Consider the following 21,153-nt stretch of genomic DNA (forward strand, 5'->3'; position numbering starts at 1 on the left):
GTTCGGCTGCAGTATTGGGTGGAGAGTGTGGCAGTGTGCAACCGCTTGGCATTTGTGGAGGAGGAGCTCAAGAAGCTTAAGACTTCTGGCGGAGCGTCTTCCTCCCAAGGGTCTGTAGTCGCCGAGCTGCAGGTCGATCTGGCCAAGATCAAGAATCTTCTAGAGGCTGAGCGACTGAAGTCCTCCGGCTAGGAAACCATGTTGGGTCAGCTTGAAGCGCAAATAAAGACGTACGACCAGAAGATCGAGCAAGCTACAACTAGGAAGAACCGAGCCATAAATAACCTGGAGTTGAAGAACCAGGAGGCTCGGAATCTGGCCGAGAGGCTCAAGCAGGCGGAGGACCTCTTGGCCGTAGAGCGGGAGAACCATTCAGCTTGAGAGGCTAACCTTCAAGGGCAAGTGAAGGCCCTCGAAGATTCTCTAGAGGCCTCCCAAGCGGCCTTGAGGACTTACCAGGACGTCGAACCGAGCCGCTTCGAGGTTATGAACCAGAAATACCTCCACTCGGACCAGTTCCTCGGCAAGGCATGCGACCGGATCATCCGATCATTCGAGCTGGCCATCAACGTGACATTTAAATAGTTGAAGACAAATGACCACCTCCCCGAAGCTCTGACCAGTGCCGCCGTCGACCGTGTCAAGCTCCTCGACGCCATACCGAATGATGTCTTTGATCCTATTGAGTGAGGAGGGCCTTTTTTTTTGAAGTGTTGTATGTTTGACTGCCATTCGGCAACCTTTTGCTTGTCATCAATGAAGTCATTTAGCAGTTCTACTTCACATATTCGCTCGCCTTCTTACCAAGTTTCCGACTGTATAGTCCCGGACGATCGTTATGACAACCTTTTCATTATTGATAAATTTGCTAAGGTCATACCTCCTGGGTTTAAGTCATCGCTCGACGGTCTTCAAGGTGGGAGTTTAAGGTTGTCGCTCGACCTTGGAGTTTATAGTCACTGCTCGACTCTGGGGTTTAACGTTATCACTCGACGGTCTTCCAGGCGGGAGTTTAAGGTCGCCGCTCAACCCTGGGGTTTATAGTCGCCGCTCGACTCTGGGGTTTAACGTCACCGCTCGACGATTTGGTGAAGATCGGAGTTTCAGGTCGTCGCTCGATCGTCGGTGGAGACCTGGGTTTAACATCGCCGCTCGATGATTTGGTGAGGACCAGGGTTTAAGGTCACCGCTCGACCGTCGGTGGAGACCTAGGTTAACGTCGCCGCTCGATGATTTGGTGAGGACCGGGGTTTAAGGTCGCCGCTTGACTATCGGTGGAGACTTGGGTTTAACATTGCTGCTCGATGATTTGGTGAGGACCAGGGTTTAAGGTTGCCGCTCGACCGTTAGTGGAGACCTGAGTTTAACGTCGCCGCTCGACGATTTAGCGAAAGCTTGGATTTGACTTGCCATTCGACAGGAAACTTAGCAACCCCTGTCTTTTGATTTCGATCCTGTACTTTAAAGGGTGCAGGGATATAGAATATACATGACATGAGTTACATCAACGCACCTCTCATCCAGCTCGGTATGGATGGAGATGGTTCGCGCTCCATGGGCATTCTAATCGCCACTCGTTGTCCTCTAGATAATAAGCACCCGAGCGGAGCTTCTCCATGACTCTGAATGGTCCGACCCGTGGAGCTTCTAGTTTAGTGACGTTGCTGACTGGCTTCACCTTCTTCCACATGAGGTCGCCGACCTAAAACGACCTCGGGATCATTCGTCGATTGTAGTTCTGTCTCATCCTCTGCCTATAAGCCATCAGCTGAACGGCTGCTTTGTCGCGCGTCTCATCCACAAAGTCCAGCTCCAGAAGTCTCCGCTCGGCATTGTCTTCGTTGTAGTGCTGTATTCGATTGAATTCGACTCTGACCTCGACCGGGATGACCGCTTCGCTGCCGTACACCAGGTGGAACAGGGTTGCTCCGGTTCCCTCTTTAGGGGTTGTGCGGATCACCCATAGTACGCTGGGGAGCTCATCGACCTAGCTTCCTCTGACATGGTCGAGCTGAGCCCGCAATATACGCAGGATCTCTCGATTGGCGACCTTGGCCTGCCCGTTGCTTTGGGGGTACACCATTGAGGTGAAGGCCTGCTGGATGTCATACCCCTCACACCACTCCTTGAGCTTCTGACCGTTGTGTTGGTGCAATATTTCCCAAGTCAAGGTTGACTGTGGTGACTGAGCTTGAATTGAGTCAAACTCGAGTCTTGATGTTGGGTTTCAATGTTTGACAATACATGTAGACAACACATGAAGATTGCAGGTGCAAGTGTTCATGTGGGGAGATTGTGAAGGAGAGTCAAGTAGGTCAAGGTTGACTAGATACTTGACTGGAAATCCTAGTGAGTGAAGCTAGGTGAAAGTCCTGGTGAGTAAAGCTAGGCAGATGGAAAGTCCTAACTGGGAAGTTAGGCAATGGGAAGTCCTGGTAAGTGAAGCCAGGTAGTTGGAAATCCTAGTGAGTGAAGCTAGGTGGAAGTCCTGGTGAGTGAAGCCAGGCAGATGGAAAGTCCTGGTGAGTGAAGCCAGGCAATTGGGAAAGTCCTAGTGAGTGAAGCCAGGCACGAAGAAATCCAGATAGATTAAGGTTGATCGAACATCTGGTGTTGGAAAGACCAAGTAGGTCAAAGGGATTGACCGGATACTTGGCATGAGGTGGAAAGTCCAAGTAGGTCAAAGGGATTGACCGGATACTTGGCACGACGAGAAAAGTCCAAGTGGGTCAAAGGAATTGACCGGACACTTGGTGAGCGAGTCCTAGCAGGTCAAGGGTGACCGGATGCTAGGCACGATGAACCAACAGGTCATGGTTGACTAGATGTTGGTTTAGGAGGCTTTAGACTTGATTTTGGGAGAAATCATGAGCTGGATCAATCAGCCGATCAATTGGCTCATGCCCAATCGATCGGCTGATCGATTGGGTGAGTCTTCGCGACAAGCTGACAAGTTTGAATTGACTGTCACGTATGAACTCCAAATTAATTAATCTTGAAAACCCTTAACTACTCCAGATCGTTGTAGTAAAAAGCCAAGGTCGAATATCTCAAGGAAACTAGTAGTAGAATGTTTGATCTTAGACTAGAATTATTATTATTTTTAGGTTTTCTCCTGATAAAATGGGGGTATTTAGTTTTGTTTCAAATCCTAACTCAAGAATTCAAATGCAGCTAATAACCTGATCCTAAGTAATGATTAAATACTAGCTTAAGAAAACTAACTTACTCTATGATTTAGAAACTAAAAGAGATACATCAGAATTTAAATTGCAGAATTGAATTTGTGCAGGAACTTGTCACAACTACAATTGCAGAGATGAAAAGTGCAAAAACAAAATAAGTATACCCAACTAAAGAAACAAGAGAAACAGAATTTAATTGCAGAAATGATATCTAAAGGAACAAAACTAGAACTACTCGTTCAGATTTAAAGGAACAACAAATTCGATGACAAAATCTAAAGAAAACAAAGATGCAAAAACAATAAACTGCAGAATTCTCATGACTAAAATCCGAAGAGAAGTAAAATAAAACAAAGCAATTCTCTAAAATTTTCAACTACTCAAAATTGAAACGATTCAAGTAATTCTAAACAAGCAAAAACAATTGCAATCAAACAACAACTACTCTTTAATGATAAAACGATAACATTCTTCTCTGAAACAAAGTTGGAAACTAATTACACTAAAAAAATCTGTTGAAATTGATGTATCAACGAACACAAATAGAAACTAACTAATCCAATATAAACTACTGAAATTACTGCATCTAAAACAAGGATTGTAAACTACTTTCATTAAAAGAAACATGCTGGAAATTCTGTAGCAAAGAACAGGGATTAAAAACAAAATTCTGGAAAGAAATTGATCTGTGCTCCAAACTGTGCTATAACCGAGATCTAGATCTAGCTAAAAACAGTAATGAAATGCAAAATTAAAACTAAACCAATTCCAATCACAACCAATTCTTGAATCACAACTCTTGTCGTCACACAAGAGTCCTCACTTGAAACCTCAATTGCGAAATCCAGAAAAGCAGAAAAGAGAACGCAGCTGATCCCAGTTCAGATCTAAAACCCTTTGATCCTAGCCAAAGAAACCTCTCTGGAAGAATATAAGTTCAGATCTGTGCGAAATTGTCGAAATCTAGATCTGTGATTCAAATCAGTGAGCAGCTGTTGCTTGCTGATGGATCGATGATTGCGGCTGGAATCAAGTCGGTAAACACTAGAGAGACCTCTCTAACTCTTCCTAATGATGGCTGATGATCTCCTGCTATCAACACCGTTCGAACAGGGGCGGAAATGAAGATTTGAATCGCAGCAAAGCTTGCCGTCGAGACCTCTTTGGTAACCCTCCAGCTTCAGGAAATTAGGTCAGCAGCTTCCTTACTCTTCCTCCATGGATCTGGAATTCAGAATATGATTGTTCACTGGAATCGGGGGCATGCGCGCGCGCTCACGGAGAGGAAATCGCCGATGGCACGATGAACAGTAGGCGCAACCACTGTTCATCCGCGATTCTTTTGGGTTTTATACCAAGGTTTGAACCAGGATTTGCATTTGGTTTAGGGCTTAGTTTAGGAGGAAAATTAGGGATTTGATGAGAAGGTTTAACATGGGTTAGCTCAAGAGGAAAGCTCCATTTAATGGATCGGGTCCAATCCAAATTCTTGTAGTCCAATGAGCCTATTCCTTCAAAATAAATAAAGTACCATTATTAGATAAGATTCCACAAGAAATATATAGAAAATGCAACAAGGCTCTAAATAATTCTCAACTCATAAGATATATGATAAAACAAGAATTAATCATATGAGAAGATGCAAAATACTCAATTCAAGAGCCCAATTATGCACAAAAAAAATACTAGATATCAACTCCCCCACACTTAATCTTTTTGCTCATCCCGGGCAAGTAAACAAACTAAAGAAATGACCGAGGTTGCACCCCCCTTTACCTTTCTTAACCATATTCAGAAGATAGTAAAAAGAAGTCACCTAAAATCATGAAGTTTCAAAAACTCAAGCAATCATGAACTCCATTCTTACTTCAGTTAATCACTCAATGATTTCATCCATCATGAATAAAATGAAAATAATAACACAACTAGTCCTCACATGGTAGTTTTTAGTGGCTCTCATCCTAATTTCCAATTCATGTAATTGTAGAGATCACTCAAGCTACTTATGGCAAAAGCACTACCATATGCTTGCTCTTCATCTAATTCTCACCTCCATCTCAGATATCAAAATACATCCTTATGAAGGTTCATTGAAAGTATAAAGTAAAACAAAAGCAAAAGCAAATGGAAGCATTAGAATTAGAAAGGCAAGTAAAAGAACAGAGATTAAAGTAGAATTGGAAGACATGGAATGAGAATGCTATGTGATGCTAATTTTCGGCCATGGCATTCAATGCTGTTCTCTTAGTCTTGATAAATTTTTAGATTTTTGCATAGCAGATACTTCACTCCGCACTTCCCTTCCAAATCTGTAGATTCAACAAGACAGATCTATACAATCATAATTAGTTTTGAAAATGGCTCCAGAATGTCCTTTATGGCAGATTCAGCCATTGCATGCTATTGCTTCCATCTATTATGTATAAAACAGTAATTTCATGATAACCCCTGATAATTTATAGATTTTCTCAGAAATAATGTGAATCTGTACTCATTCGTCTGTGTATCAATAGGACATTGAATTCAAGTAGAGATTTGGCACAAAACTGATTTCAGCTCCATAGTTAAGCACTACTTCTGCATTTCTGTTTCCAGATGGCATTCCTGAATTTCATCATTTTTTTTATATTTTGAGCTGCCATAGAAGGTAGAATACCATTTGTTTCAGCACAATATAGAGCTTAACTTGAGTTTCTTATTGATTAAAATCTGCCACTAGATTTTGATACTCCATTTGATACTCAATAATTTCCAGCTTCTTTAATTCTACATCCACAGATTTCTACATTTCCACTCTAACTCAGCACTGATTCAGTAGAGTTTGGCTGCCACAAAATTTGTAGTTTAAGAAATCAGATATTAACACTTAAATGTTCCAACCAAATTCTCTGAATTCCTTACTCACAACCGAAACAGATATCAGTAAAGTTTCATTATAAGCAATTTAGTGTTTGGGACAAAACCCAAGCTGTAGAATTATTTCAGATTTAACTTTTCAGCTGTATGTTTCTGTTTCTGTGTCTATTTCACCGTCTACAAATCATGCAAGTTATAGAGAAACAAGATCATCATTTTAACACAATCAATCAACAGCTGGATTCTGGTTTTCCAATGATCCAATAGCTCTACACCATATAGCATAGTTTAGTGCCATTCTGAATTTCTCATACAGCCCTGACTTTGTACCAACTACACATCATTAGCTACCCTAAAATCTCAACTCCTCTTCATCTAGCTTCTTGTGATCCCTATTGATGCATACTTCACAGAATTACAAGCTTCAGCAATTCTAACTTGTTACAACTTGATCTCCAGATTAGCACAGAAATAGCCATTAGCAGAATTTCTGAAATTTCTGCCTTGCTGATTTTTCAACTTTCTTGTTTGTTTTAATTTGAACCTTCAAAAGACTATTTTCTCCATCATCCAGTAACATTTAGTTACCATTCAATCCCTTCCATCCGAAAAGATCAGGATGCAGTCTTGAACATTCCTGCATATCAACTACTACATTTCTGTGATTAAGCATTTTCTGCATATGCTTCAACCTCAGGACTAATATTCTTGCTCTCTCTTCTCTGATCTCACTTGTCCCATTTTGTTCCCTCAGCACTAAAGAATCAATTGAAACTGATTTTATTTCAACTTCAGCTAACAACTCTCAGCTTTTACAACTCTACACAAATCTGCATTTCTGTATTTCTGCCCAAAACTGAATACGTTTCTGTTTCCCTGCAATTCTATTTTTTTTTCTATGGCCACTGTTTCCTGCACACATGTATTAAGGTATCAGAATTTCAAAACTCAACTTCTACAGATTTCTGCAACCATAAGTTTAAACCAAATGAAGCCATTTCTGAATTCTGCAACTCTAGTTTTCAATTTCAGAAATGCAGCTGGCCAAATCCAGAATTCAGCTACCAATTTCTGCATTTCCACCATTTCAATTTGCTAATCTGATGTCTTAAACAGTTGACATTCCATTCCAATTTGCTTGAGAATTCCATTCTTATTGCATTGATAGAACACGAATTATGCTTCTGCAACAATTTGGAATTAAGGTTCAGTTTTTGAAAATTTCAGAAACTGTACATCATTTTTCAGCTTCAGCAATTCAGTATCAGCAGAATGTTTTTCATATTAAGTACCATCACTTCATTTCTTCTTCACAAAATGGTAAATTCCAGGATCTGAGTTCTGCTTTTTATCCAAATCCTGATGCTGATTATTCCATAAATTGAAATCATAACTTTCCTCTCTCAAAATAGGTCCTTCATTTGCTATAAATGATTACTTCTGCTGAATCAAAGACTAAGTATCTCAAAGACTAAATATCTCCCCCACACTTAAATTTTGGCATCCCAGTCAAAATAAAAGCATCACACAACATCCCATGTAACCATATCCAAGATAATAAAACAAAGGGAAAGACAAATGATATGATGATTTAGGAAAAAAAACAATTAGAGATAACTAGTGGGGAATTGGAATAACCTTCATTCAAATGATTTAATCTCTGATCAAGTGGAATATTGAAAAGATTCAAGCAAGTTCTAGAGTGACAAAAACCATCAGTGCATCACACAATTAGGCTCAATCCTCACTAGGCAAGCAAAAGTTATTATCTCAAATTATCAATTAGAATCCATCACTAAATGTTAACCTTACGCAAACCTAGAATTCATTTATGCAACAAAGACTTGAAACTTCATGCTCAAATGTAACTTTATTTTAAAACCTCTAAAATGATATAAAGAAGTGTAAAGGGGGGGGGGGGTGTACCATTTATTACTAACTTGAAACTACCAAGTTTAGTTCCACGATATTCACAAGGACTTGATTCCTAAAATTTGAATTATTAATTGTGAAAGCAAAATTATTAAGAAAACGAAGAAGTTAAACTAGCCACCAAATGACAACATCTTAATCACTATGACCGAATTCATTATTAGAAAACATAAAGACCACCAAAACGAACAAGTGAATTATTCATGCAATTATGTAACGACATGTATATCTACGAAGACATGAAATAATGAGAAATAACAAGACTTCCCTTTCACATTGGATAGATGGCCTCGGTACTGCTCATTTCTTACATCACCATCCCTTTTGCTCCTTCATGAAATATCTTTAGCCTATGTCCATTCACTTTAAATTTCCGATCAGTAGACTCTTCCTTTATCTCCAAGACTCCATAGGGGAAAATGTTAGTCACACTAAAGGGTCCTTCCCAACGAGATTTCAATGTGCCTTTCATCAATTTAAACCGGGATTTATACAAAAGCACCTTGTCACCAATTTTGAACTCCTTCCCTATAATGTGCCTATCATGAAAATTTTTGGTCTTTTCTTTGTAGATCCTTGAGTTCTCAAATGCCTCTAGTCTAATCTCTTCAAGTTCTTGGAGTTGTAATTTCCTCTCTTCTCCAGCTGTGCTAGCATCAAAATTACAAGCTTTCATTGCCCAAAATGCTCTATGTTCAATTTCCACTGGAAGGTGACAAGCTTTACCAGACACCATCCTATATGGAGACATCCCTATGGGTGTTTTGAAAGCTGTCCTGTAAGCCCAAAGTGCATCATTTAATCTCTTACTCCAATCTTTCCTGTCAGGTCTCACTGTTTTCTCCAAAATTGACTTCACTTCTCTATTTGATACTTCTGCTTGTCCATTTGTTTGGGGATGATAGGGAGTGAAAATTCTATGTGAAACTCCATATCTGCTCAGCATAGTCTTCATGCATCTGTTACAAAAATGTGACCCTTGATCACTGATTATTGCCCTGGGCACGCCAAACCTGCAGAAAATATGTGTCCTGACAAAACTAACAACAACTGAAGAATCATCAATCCTGGTGGGGATGGCTTCCACCCATTTGGAAACATAATCAACTGCTAGCAAAATATATGAAAATCCAAATGAGACAGGAAATGGACCCATGAAATCAATGCCCCATACATCAAAGACCTCACAAAATAGCATGAAATGTTGAAACATTTCATTCCTAGGTCCTATGTTTCTAGTTCGTTGACACCTATCACATGATCTACAAAAAATATAGGCATCACGAAAGAGGGTGGGCCAGTACAAACCACACTCCAAAACTTTCCTCGCAGTCCTCTGGGGTCCAAAATGCCCCCCACACTCAAATGAATGACAAAATGCAAGTACAGATTGGAACTCAAAATCAGGTATGCATCTCCTAATAATCTGATCACTACAAAATTTCCACAGATAAGGATCATCCCACACATAATATTTTGAATCACTTTTCAATTTATCCTTTTAAGCTTTTGAAAATTGTGCAGGAAAAACATTACCTACTAAAAAATTAACCAGATCTGCATACCATGGAGACTCACCATGCACCCGAAAGAGTTGCTCATCTCTAAAGTCATCATCAATAGCCGTATGGTCCAAATCCCCTTCAATTCTGCTCAAATGATCTGCAACCAAGTTCTCCTTCCCACTCCTATCACGAATCTCCAAATCAAAATCCTGGAGGAGAAGCATCCATCTAATCAATCTGGGCTTAGCATCTGGCTTCTTGAGGAGAAACTTCAACGCTGCATGATCAGAAAATACAACCACATGAGAACATAATAAATATGATCTAAATTTATCTAAAGCAAAAACAATGGCAAGAAGCTCTTTTTCTGTCGTGGTGTAATTTGCTTGAGCCGAATCTAAGGTCTTCGATGCATAACAGATCACATGTGGTGCTCCCTCTACTCTCTGTGCAAGTACCGCCCCTATGGCAAAATTCGAAGCATCACAGATCAGCTCAAAAGGTAAAGCCCAATCTGGTGGTATGATGATTGGTGCAGAAATTAAAGCCTCCTTCAATCTCTGAAAAGCTTCCTTACACCTCTGATCAAACTGAAACTCCACATCTTTTTGAAGCAACTGAGACAGTGGAAGAGCAATCTTACTGAAGTCCCTAATAAATCTCCTGTAGAATCCTGCATGGCCAAGAAAAGCTCGAACATCCCGCACACATGCGGGGTAAGATAAAGAAGATATAGCGCTAACTTTAGCAGGATCTACCTCAATACCTCTCTTAGAGACTATGTGTCCTAAAACAATACCATGCTCAACCATAAAATGACATTTTTCAAAATTAAGTACCAAGTCAGTCTCAATGCATCTATCTAAAACCCTAGACAAATTTTCTAGACATGCATCAAATGATGAACCATATACAGAAAAATCATCCATGAAAACCTCCATGCAATGCTCTAATAAATCACCAAAAATACTAACCATGCATCGCTGAAAAGTTCCTGGAGCGTTGCATAATCCAAATGGCATTCGTCTGTAGGCAAATGTATCGAAAGGACAAGTGAAGGTGGTCTTCTCTTGATCCTCTGGGTCGATGCAAATATGAAAATATCCCGTGTAACCATCAAGGAAGCAATAATGTGACTTGCCCGCTAGTCTTTCCAACATCTGATCAATAAAAGGTAGGGGGTAGTGGTCCTTTCTGCTTGCTTGGTTCAGCTTCCTATAATCCACACAAACTCTCCAAGAATTTTTCACTCTGGTGGGCACCAACTCATTCTCTTCATTAGTCATAACTGTCACTCCTGATTTCTTTGGAACCACGTGGATGGGGCTTACCCACTTACTGTCAGAAATAGGGTAAATGATACCTGCCTGTAGCAGTCTAGTCACCTCTTTCTTTACTACATCAAGGATTAGTGGGTTAAGTCTCCTCTGGGGCTGTCTCACTGGTTTCACATCCTCCTCCAAGTAAATCCTGTGCATGCAAATAGAAGGACTAATACCAGGAATATCTGCTAAAGTCCATCCAATGACCTTCCTGTGCTGCCTCAAAATCCCTAATAATCTGCTTTCTTGTTTTGATTCTAGATTCTGAGCAATGATGATAGGTAGCTGCTGGTTCTCTCCTGAATAAGAATACTTCAAGTGTGCAGGCAATGGCTTCAACTCATCTTGTGTCTGATCGATAGAAAGAGATCCTAGGGGTAATGCTTCTCCTAAGCAATCCCCTATGCATAATTTCTCTTCTCTGGGTGATCCTAGGGATAGAGCTTCTCCTAAGCAATCCCCTACGCATAAATTATCTCTCTCACTCGGATATACTCCACAAGACTCATCATCCACACCCAAGGCTGAAATATCCTCCTCTTCTGAAAACAAAAAATCACCTATACCATCCTCTGCAACTTCTGAATCTGAATCAATTACTGAAAAGAAATCTACACTGTCCAGCTCCTCTGAAATATCCAAACTAAGAATTGAATGATCCTCTCTAGGATGCTTCATAGCGTCAAAAATACTGAATTGGACCACTGTGTCTCCTATCTCCATAGAAAGGGTGCCCGCATGAACATCAATCTTGGTCCTTGCAGTCTTCAAAAATGGTCGTCCTAGAATGAGTGGAGATCTACTGGCCAGATAGTCTCCCTCCATGTCGAGGATATAAAAATCTGCAGGAAAGATAAGTTCTCTCACCTTCACCAATACATCTTCAATAACTCCAGCTGGATGAGTCTGACTGCGGTCAGTTAACTGAATGACTACTCCTGTAGGTTGTAATGGTCCAATCCCTAATGTCTGAAAAACTGATTTTGGCATCACATTAATTGAAGCTCCCAAATCTAGCATGACATCTTTAAACAGATTACTCCCACTCTCACAAGGAACTGTAAAAACTCCAGGATCTTTGCATTTCTGAGGAACTGTTTGAAGAAGTGCAGACACATTCTTTCCCATGCTAATTAACTCATTCCCCTTCAATTTCTTCTTGTGCACACAAAGATCCTTCAAAATTTTTGCATATTTTGGAATCTGCTTGATCATTGTGAGTAACGGAACATTTACTTCCACCTTGCTGAATAAGTCCACAAGCTCCTGGAACTCCTTTGCTTTCTCTTCCTCTACATTCTTCCTTGGTTGAACTCTGCGTTGAGGGAAAGGCAATGGAATGTTCTGCTCTGAATTCTGAAATCCTGCATTTCCAGATTTGCTGCTTTCTGAAGTTGTTGCTGCTGGAAACTACCCATTTTGAGAAAACTTGCTGGAAATTTCTAGAATGCAACTATTTCTTCCTTGTTCATGCTCCATATCCATTGGATCAATGTAAATTGGGGTAGAACTCGAGGTTGGCACATTTTGCATTTCTGAAAATTCTTCATTGCTGGAACTGGATGGCTGGATTTCTGGAAAATTTTCAACAGCAGCTCTTCCTCTTGCAGATTCTGAAACCTTTCTTCCACTCCTTAAAGTTAATGCACTAACGTTCCCTTTAGGATTCAGAATTGTTTGAGATGGCAATTGACTCGATCCCTGAGCTTGAATCTGATTAATGCTAGAAGCCAATTGCCCAATCTGCCTTTCCTGATTTTGTTGCTGTTGAAGAATTTGCTGCATTAATTCCTCCAATCTAGCTTGCTGTGCATCAGAATTAGAAGCATTACTAGAACCTCCTTGAGTTAAATTCAACCTCGTTGGTGCTGGAAGTGCTTGTTGTGAAACATTCTACCCTTGCTGAAAATTCTGATTTTGGGAGTGATAATGCTGATTCTGATTTTGAAACTGCTGATAGGGCTGAAATTGTTGCCGGAATTGATTTGCAGGGTGGTAATGGTGCTGGACATGCTGATTTTGCTACTGGAAACCCTGCTGCGATTGCTGAAAATACTGATTAGGTTGCTGGAATTGCTGATTCGAAGACAGTTGTTGATAGAATGAATTTCCATACTTCAAATTTGGATGATCTCTCCACCCCGGATTGTATGTGGATGAATAAGGATCATGTTTTTGTTGAAATTGAGCTCTAGAGAAAGCTGCCAAAGATTCATCCTGATGGAGATTTGGACAAAGTTCTGAAAGGTGATCTTGACTCGAACAAATGCTACAAACTATGCTTTGTTTACATGAAAATGGCATATTTGGCACAACAGAAGGTTGAGTAGCATTGTTCAAGGCTAATTGTTTCACCAAGGTTGTCAATTCCATCAATGAATTCCTTATCTCCTTTTGTTCATTAGAAACCATTTGAATTTCACCAACTCCTCTAGTAGTGAGTGCTCTACTTCCAAATTGTTGTGAATTTTCAGCCATGTTCGAAATTAGCTCCCGTGCTTGCTCTGGAGTCTTGTTTACTAAAGCTCCTCCAGCTGCTGCATCTATCATACTTCTGTACATAGGTAATAAACCCTCATAGAAGTTTGTACTAATAACTGCTCACTTATTTGGTGTTGAGGACAACTTGAACATAATTTCTTGAATCTCTCCCAATAATCATAAAGTGTCTCTCCCACCACTTCTTGAATCCCACAAATGCTTTTCCTAATAGTTGCAGTCCTCGAGGCCGGAAAGAATTTCTCCAAGAAAGCCTTCTTCATGTCAATCCAAGAAGTAATAAATCCCGGTGGCAAATAATACAACCAATCTTTTGCTACTCCCGTAAGTGAAAATGGAAAAACCCTTAGCTTGATATCCTCTTCTAAAATTCCTTGTGGCTTCATGGTTGAACAAACCACATGGAATTCATGCAAATGTCTGTTTGGATCTTCTCCAGATAATCCTTGATATTTTGGAAGCAAATGAATCAATCCTGATCTCAGCTCAAAATCACCAGCTAAAGTTGGATAAGTGATGCATGAATACTTGAAAGCCTCATCAGGAGCTGCAAGCTCCTTCATTGTCCTACTATGATCAGCCATGGGGGTATCTGAAGATGATAAAGAACTTCCTGAGTCCTCTGAAATTTTCTCCTGAATTCTCAAAGCTCTGAAGGTCCTTTCAATTTCCGGATCAATATCAAGTAACTTATCACATGAAAACCTGGTCATACCAACAAAAATCAATAATTAGAACAAAAGTGGATAGACAATAAAATCAAGAAAGTGAAAACAAAGGAAAGACAAACTATGCACAATCTAACAACAAACAAACTCTACTAGTTTCCCCGGCAACGACGCCAAAATTTGACAAGTTCGAATTGACTGTCACGTATGAACTCCAAATTAATTAATCTTGAAAACCCTTAACTACTCCAGATTGTTGTAGTAAAAAGCCAAGGTCGAATATCTAAAGGAAACTAGTAGTAGAATGTTTGATCTTAGACTAGAATTATTATTTTTTTTAGGTTTTCTCCTGATAAAATGGGGATATTTAGTTTTGTTTCAAATCCTAACTCAAGAATTCAAATGCAGCTAATAACCTGATCCTAAGTAATGATTAAATACTAGCTTAAGAGAACTAACTTACTCTATGATTTAGAAACTAAAAGAGATACATCAGAATTTAAATTGCAGAATTAAATTTGTGCAGGAACTTGTCACAACTACAATTGCATCGATGGAAAATGCAAAAACAAAATAAAGATACCCAACTAGAGAAACAAGAGAAACAGAATTTAATTGCAGAAATGACATTTAAAGGAACAAAACTAGAACTACTCGTTCAGATTTAAAGGAACAACAAATTCGATGACAAAATCTAAAGAAAACAAAGATGCAAAAACAATAAACTACAGAATTCTCATGACTAAAATCTGAAGAGAAGTAAAATAAAACATAGAAATTCTCTAAAATTGTCAACTACTCAAAATTGAAACGATTCAAGTAATTCTAAACAAGCAAAAACAATTGCAATCAAACAACAACTACTCTTTAATGATAAAACGATAACATTCTTTTCTGAAACAAAGTTGGAAACTAATTACACTAAAAAAATATTTTGAAATTACTGTATCAATGAACACAAATAGAAACTAACTAATCCAATATAAACTATTGAAATTACTGCATCTAAAACAAGGATTGTAAACTACTTTCATTAAAAGAAACATGCTGGAAATTCTGTAGCAAAGAACAGGGATTAAAAACAAAATTCTGGAAAGAAATTGATCTGTGTCCAAACTGTGCTATAACCGAGATCTAGATCTAGCTAAAAACAGTAATGAAATGCAAGATTAAAACTAAACCAATTCCAATCACAACCAATTCTTGAATCACAACTCTTGTCGTCACACAAGAGTCCTCACTTGAAACCTCAATTGCGAAATTCAGAAAAGCAGAAAAGAGAACGCAGCTGATCCGGGTTCAGATCTAAAACCCTTTGATCCTAGCCAAAGAAACCTCTCTGGAAGAATATAAGTTCAGATCTGTGCGAAATTGTCGAAATCTAGATCTGTGATTCAAATCTGTGAGCAGCTGTTGCTTGCTGATGGATCGATGATTGCGGCTGGAATCAAGTTGGTAAACACTAGAGAGACCTCTCTAACTCTTCCCAATGATGGATGATGATCTCCTGCTATCAACACCGTTCGAACAGGGGCGGAAATGAAGATTTGAATCGCAGCAAAGCTTGCCGTCGAGACCTCTTTGGTAACCCTCCAGCTTCAGGAAATTAGGTCAGCAGCTTCCTTACTCTTCCTCCATGGATCTGGAATTCAGAATATGATTGTTCACTGGAATCGGGGGCATGCGCGCGCGCTCACGGAGAGGAAATATCCGATGGCACGATGAACAGTAGGCGTAGCCACTGTTCATCCGCGATTCTTTTGGGTTTTATACCAAGGTTTGAACCAGGATTTGCATTTGGTTTAGGGCTTAGTTTAGGAGGAAAATTAGGGATTTGATGAGAAGGTTTGACATGGGTTAGCTCAAGAGGAAAGCTCCATTTAATGGATCGGGCCCAATCCAAATTCTTGTAGTCCAATGAGCCTATTCCTTCAAAACAAATAAAGTACCATTATTAGATAAGATTCCACAAGAAATATATAGAAAATGCAACAAGGCTCTAAATAATTCTCAACTCATAAGATATAAGATAAAACAAGAATTAATCATATGCGAAGATGCAAAATACTCAATTCAAGAGCCCAATTATGCACAAAAAAATACTAGATATCACAAGCCTCCTCCCAATCGATCAGTGGATCGATTGGGAGGAGTGCACGATCGCACAGAACACCTCTGGATCGATCAGTCGATCGATCCAGAGCCCCTAATCGATCAGTGGATCGATTGGGAGGCGGGAGTTTGCGCGATGGGATCTGGATCGATCAACCAATCGATCCAGGCGATTCCTAGGAGCACAGAGGCACTCTGGATCGATCAGCCGATCGATCCAAAGCCTTCCCGATCGATTAGGAGCAATCCAATTGATCGGGATCCGACCGTTGGCGTCGTATTTAGCTGCAGGCGTTCGATTCCTTCAGCAGAGCTTGCACTGTTCACTCCCGATCATCTCAATGCTTCCACAGCAACTCCACAAAGTTCTCACCGCCAGATCTTGAGGGTTCTTGGAGGCATTTCCAAGTCAAGAGGCGGATCTACAGTGGAAGAAGAAATCTAGGGTTAGGGTTTTCTTGTGCAAACTTGTAAGCTTTTTCTTGTATTTCGTTCCTTTTCCCTTTCTTCATGTAGTGTGAACTTGTAGGGCTTCTCCGCCTTTGGTAGTTACCATAAAGGAGTGTTATTCATAGTGGAGGGTGTGTGAATGCGTGAATCCTTGGATTAGTCATCTCTGTTGGTGCGGTTAGCGCTAACGGTCTAAATCAGGTTTTGATGAATGACAAATTAGGTTAAGTTAGGTTCGTTGTTATCTAACACTCTGATCGAGTGTGCAGGGTAAGTCCAGCTAGGTCGACGGGCTGACCGGATAGCTGGCGAGAAGTCCAAGTGGGTCGACGGGCTGACCGGACACTTGGCGAGAAGTCCAGCTAGGTCGACGGGCTGACCGGATAGCTGGCGAGAAGTCCAGACGGGTCGAAGGGCTGACCGGACGTCTGGCAGGGAGTGACTGTGAGGACGCGTTCCCGGGAAGGGAACATTAGACGTCGATCCGGCTTAGATCCATTTCGGATGTCTAAGTCGAGATCGTGACTAGATTCCGGTCTCGAAAAGACGGAATCTAAGTCATACTATTTTGTGCTAATTAATACTATTATAAAATGTGCTAACAATCTGTGTTGCAGGATATATATTGCCTCGGACTAACCCTTTTCTTGCAGGAGAAGGACTTTCTGGAGAAGAGGGGTCCGGGCGCCCGGAGGTCCGGGCGCCTGGAAGGCAAATTCTATCCAGCCAAGTCGTCGCCACGTGGAGCATCTCGGTTTGAGCAGCTACGTCACATTCCAGGCGCCCGGAAGGAATCTAGGCGCCCGGAACAACATATAAAAGAAGCCCCAGGCAGGAGCTTCAACATCAATTCATCTGAGAACTCTTCTGCTGCTGGTCCTGCTGTTCGACGCTCAGTGCGACGCCAACAAAGCTTCGACAAAGTGCTCCTTCGGTTTTCTATTTAATTTTCTTGTCGGTATTGCTTTACTTTCACTAGCAGTTCCTGTGTTCATATTTTTGTAATTATATTCGAATTGTTAGTGATTGCCCAACGAAAGTGGTCAAGGACCACGGGCCTTCGAGTAGGAGTCGTCACAGGCTCCGAACGAAGTAAAAAAGCTTTGTGTCTATTTTTCTTTTTCCGCTGTGTTTATACTCTAAAGTTTCGAATCGATATTCACCCCCCCCTCTATCGAATCTAACGGTCCTACAAGTGGTATCAGAGCAGGTATTGCTCTGATTTGGTGCAACCACCAATCAGACTGGGGGTGAATCTTTTTTCTTTCATTTTTTGTGTCTAATTCTAAACTAGTTTTTATTCTATTACTCTTTCTTCCCGCACTACTAATCCAAGACCAAGTCTTGGGATTTTTTTTCTTCTTTTTCTGTATGTAGGACTAAAATGTCTCAGACAGAAGGATTCATCACTGTACGACCCCCACTTTTCAACGGGGACGATTTTCCGTACTGGAAGAAGCGCATGAAGGTCTACCTCAAAACGGACTTCGACCAGTGGATGAGCATTACGAGACCCTACAAAATTCCAGTGGACAACTTCGGGAATTTACTGGATCCTGAAGATTGGACAGCAGACTTGAAGAAAAAGGCGTCAACAGAGAATAAAGCAATCAACACTCTACAGTGCGGATTAACAAGAGAAGAACTAAACAGAGTCGGTCCACAAAAAAATGCTAAAGAGCTGTGGGACAAATTGATCGAGTTGCACGAGGGAACGAGCGACGCCAAGGTAACAAAATGAGATCTGCTTGTAAATAAGATTTTTAATATAAAAATGCAGGAAGGTGAAACGGCGAACCAGCTCCACGCAAGGATCAAGGACATCCTTAACGGGCTTCATGCGATAGGTCACCAGATGGAAAATAGAGACTTAATAAGGTACGCATTAAATGCTTTTCCATGTAATAGTTTGTGGGCATCAATTGTAGATGCCTACAAAATTTCTAAGAATCTTTCTAAATTAAAATTAGATGAACTTTTTTGTGAATTAGAGTTACACGAACAAACTAATGCTGGAGCCGAGAAAGGTATAGCTTTATTTGCAGGTTCTTCCAAAGAAAAGAAAAGCAAACCTGAATTTGAAGAAGAATCTGACCAAGACTCCGAAGACGAAGAACACCTGGTGAACTTGGTAAAAAAAATGTTCACCAGGAGAAAATGTCACGCCCCAGGTAGTCCCTGCCAGAAGAAATTTCGACAGCATCTCCCCTGTACGGCAGACAATATGAAGCTCAGTATACATATATCTCTATACCTCGGCCACACACGGCCGGAACAATACACACAAATAATAAACAATCCACGCAGTTATATTCAACATTCCACACAGATGTAATATGAACAATCCACGCAGGTATATAAAGAAAGAACGATATAGAATCCTCGAAGATATATGTAAACCCCCTACTCCACTACAACGAAGAAAACAAATCTACAAAGAAATGAAGATATCCGCAGCGGAAAACTAAAAGTAGTAAACCCAAATGTTCGTCATAAAGTCCACAATACAAAAGTTCCACATCGCAAGTATATAAGATGCCAAAAACAAAAACATATCCCGACAATAGGAAAATCCTCGCGATAAAGGGGCTAGCGACTGGAATCTCCCCGACGGCCTCAACCTGAAATGGTAATAAACACGGGGTGAGTTCAATGAACTCAGCTGGTAATCCAATAGACATGTACAACAATATATAACTACCAGTAATATCCTAAGGTACAGCCTCCTAAACTATAAAGCCTATAGTACAGTCTCCTAACAATATAACAAGTATGCATAGCTGAATAAACTGTAATGAGTAACCAGAAGCATGTACTACAGTTTACAGCAAGAATAATAAGAAATGCATAACTGAAATAAACTGTACTCACCTGCGAGGCTTGGGCGAATGACTGTGGACATACACAGATAAAGATAGTCAGAACAAATATGCATGTATCCTGTATGCATGTCAATCATATGCAGTCACCCAAGTGCATCATCCAATATGCAACAATCACAATAAATGCAATCTGTGCACATGATGCAATATGACATGGTCACCCCTGACGCCAGTCTGTATCTCACACACAATGGTGAGACCGCGTGGGTAGGGCTGTGACACCGTGCACTCTGTCGTGACCGAGTGGACGGGATGCTGTCGGAGTACACCTATCCTCCTACCTCAAACATAGTGAGGGAGCGTAACGCTCTCAACTCCCGGTACGCAATGACGGGGAGGGATCCCTGTCCGCTACCACGCTGCAGTCACACTACCCATGAGCGGACCAGCGGAGCACTACAGAGCAACTGCCATACACACCCTGGGTGCTGTGCCACTACCCATGCAGTAGACACGTTGTGTGCAGGCCCTCATGTAGCCGGCCAACGAGCTCAACAATAATGGAGTCGTCAATCGCCCAGCATGCAATCATGCAAAATGGTGCATGCGGCTACAGTATGTCATACCTGGACATATCCTCCATATGTGTAGGTGCCAAAAAGATAAACACATATACATCAAGGATAATAATCAGCATGAATCCAATATCACATATCCAACATATCTATCATCTAATCCAGTATAGAGGGAAGCACAATAAAAACATCTATCTCTATGAACACAGATAAACATAGCCAGAAAGCAAAGCATGTCAGACTAATGTATAACAGTTATCGATAGAAGCATGTATCAGGTATCAACTAAACTACATCCAGGGGAAATGATAAACTACCAATCACTAATAGCCGCCTACAGATATCAAATAAACTATAACCGGGGAAGTGATAATCTACCAATCACTAGTAATCATATATAAACTATACATATCATAAGACAATATCGAAAAGATAAGTCAAAGGGTACCCGCCTCAAATAGAAGGTACGATCCCAAATCCGTAGTCAACGTAGAGACGCCTGTCTCGAATCAAAATCCTGCGTCAAACAATATATATATTTTATTTAGCTAAATTCAAATGAAATAGCTAAATAAAATTCCCAAAACTAGATTAGGGCAAAACCCTAATCAACAATTAGATTAGAAATATAAACTTAATTTAAATCCAATAGTTAGACTAGGGTTAATTGTCTTAACCCTTATCATTCTATTAGATTAAATCTAAGCAATTATATCTAATCATAACACGTATCACCATTTAAATTAAATCTAACAGTTAATTAGGATTAATTACTCTTAACCCTAATTACCCTATTAGATTAATTCAACCAATTATATCTAATCACCATCAACTAACCAATTACACTTAACCTAATCCATATGATCTACATCCAAGATCAATTACCTATATTCAACTAAATATATACTAACATATCATCTCCAATTAAGTAAATTCACAGAGAGAAGAACTCACCTCACTAATCGAAAGCCACAAGTGATGCTGCTGGAAATCCCTTACGATCACAATTCCAGCATCACAGCAACAGGACCTCGCTGCTCTAATCGAGTTGCTGTTGAAACCTAGAAGCCACCCAACAACACCCCTCTACCGGATTCCACCATACTTGTCTCTGCCGACAGCTACAATTGGTCCCATCATCTTTAACCTAAACCTAATCAACCACAAGAAGATGAGGATCAAGAATGTGTATAGGTGAAACCAGAAGAGGATTGAGGAATCGCAGAA

General features: G+C 40.4%; 1 protein-coding gene across 2 annotated transcripts; it reads right to left on the reverse strand.

Moving 5' to 3' along the window:
• Positions 1 to 3,779: 3,779 nt before the first annotated feature.
• Positions 3,780 to 16,069, reverse strand: LOC122055315. 2 transcript variants are annotated; one of them, XM_042616699.1, is made up of 2 exons: positions 9,552 to 16,069; positions 3,780 to 4,690 (listed from the first exon to the last, which is right to left on the reverse strand). In XM_042616699.1, the coding sequence occupies exons 1-2, from the start codon at positions 12,013 to 12,015 to the stop codon at positions 4,461 to 4,463; spliced, it is 2,694 nt and encodes an 897-aa protein (XP_042472633.1). In that variant the 5' UTR covers positions 12,016 to 16,069; the 3' UTR covers positions 3,780 to 4,460. The 2 variants fall into 2 exon arrangements, with proteins under 2 accessions (XP_042472633.1, XP_042472625.1); XM_042616691.1 differs by having other exon boundaries at positions 3,780 to 4,696; positions 9,552 to 16,068.
• Between the last annotated feature and the right edge of the window lie 5,084 nt (positions 16,070 to 21,153).

This window comes from Zingiber officinale, chromosome 1B (genome assembly GCF_018446385.1).
Source record: "Zingiber officinale cultivar Zhangliang chromosome 1B, Zo_v1.1, whole genome shotgun sequence".
Lineage (NCBI taxonomy): Eukaryota > Viridiplantae > Streptophyta > Magnoliopsida > Zingiberales > Zingiberaceae > Zingiber > Zingiber officinale.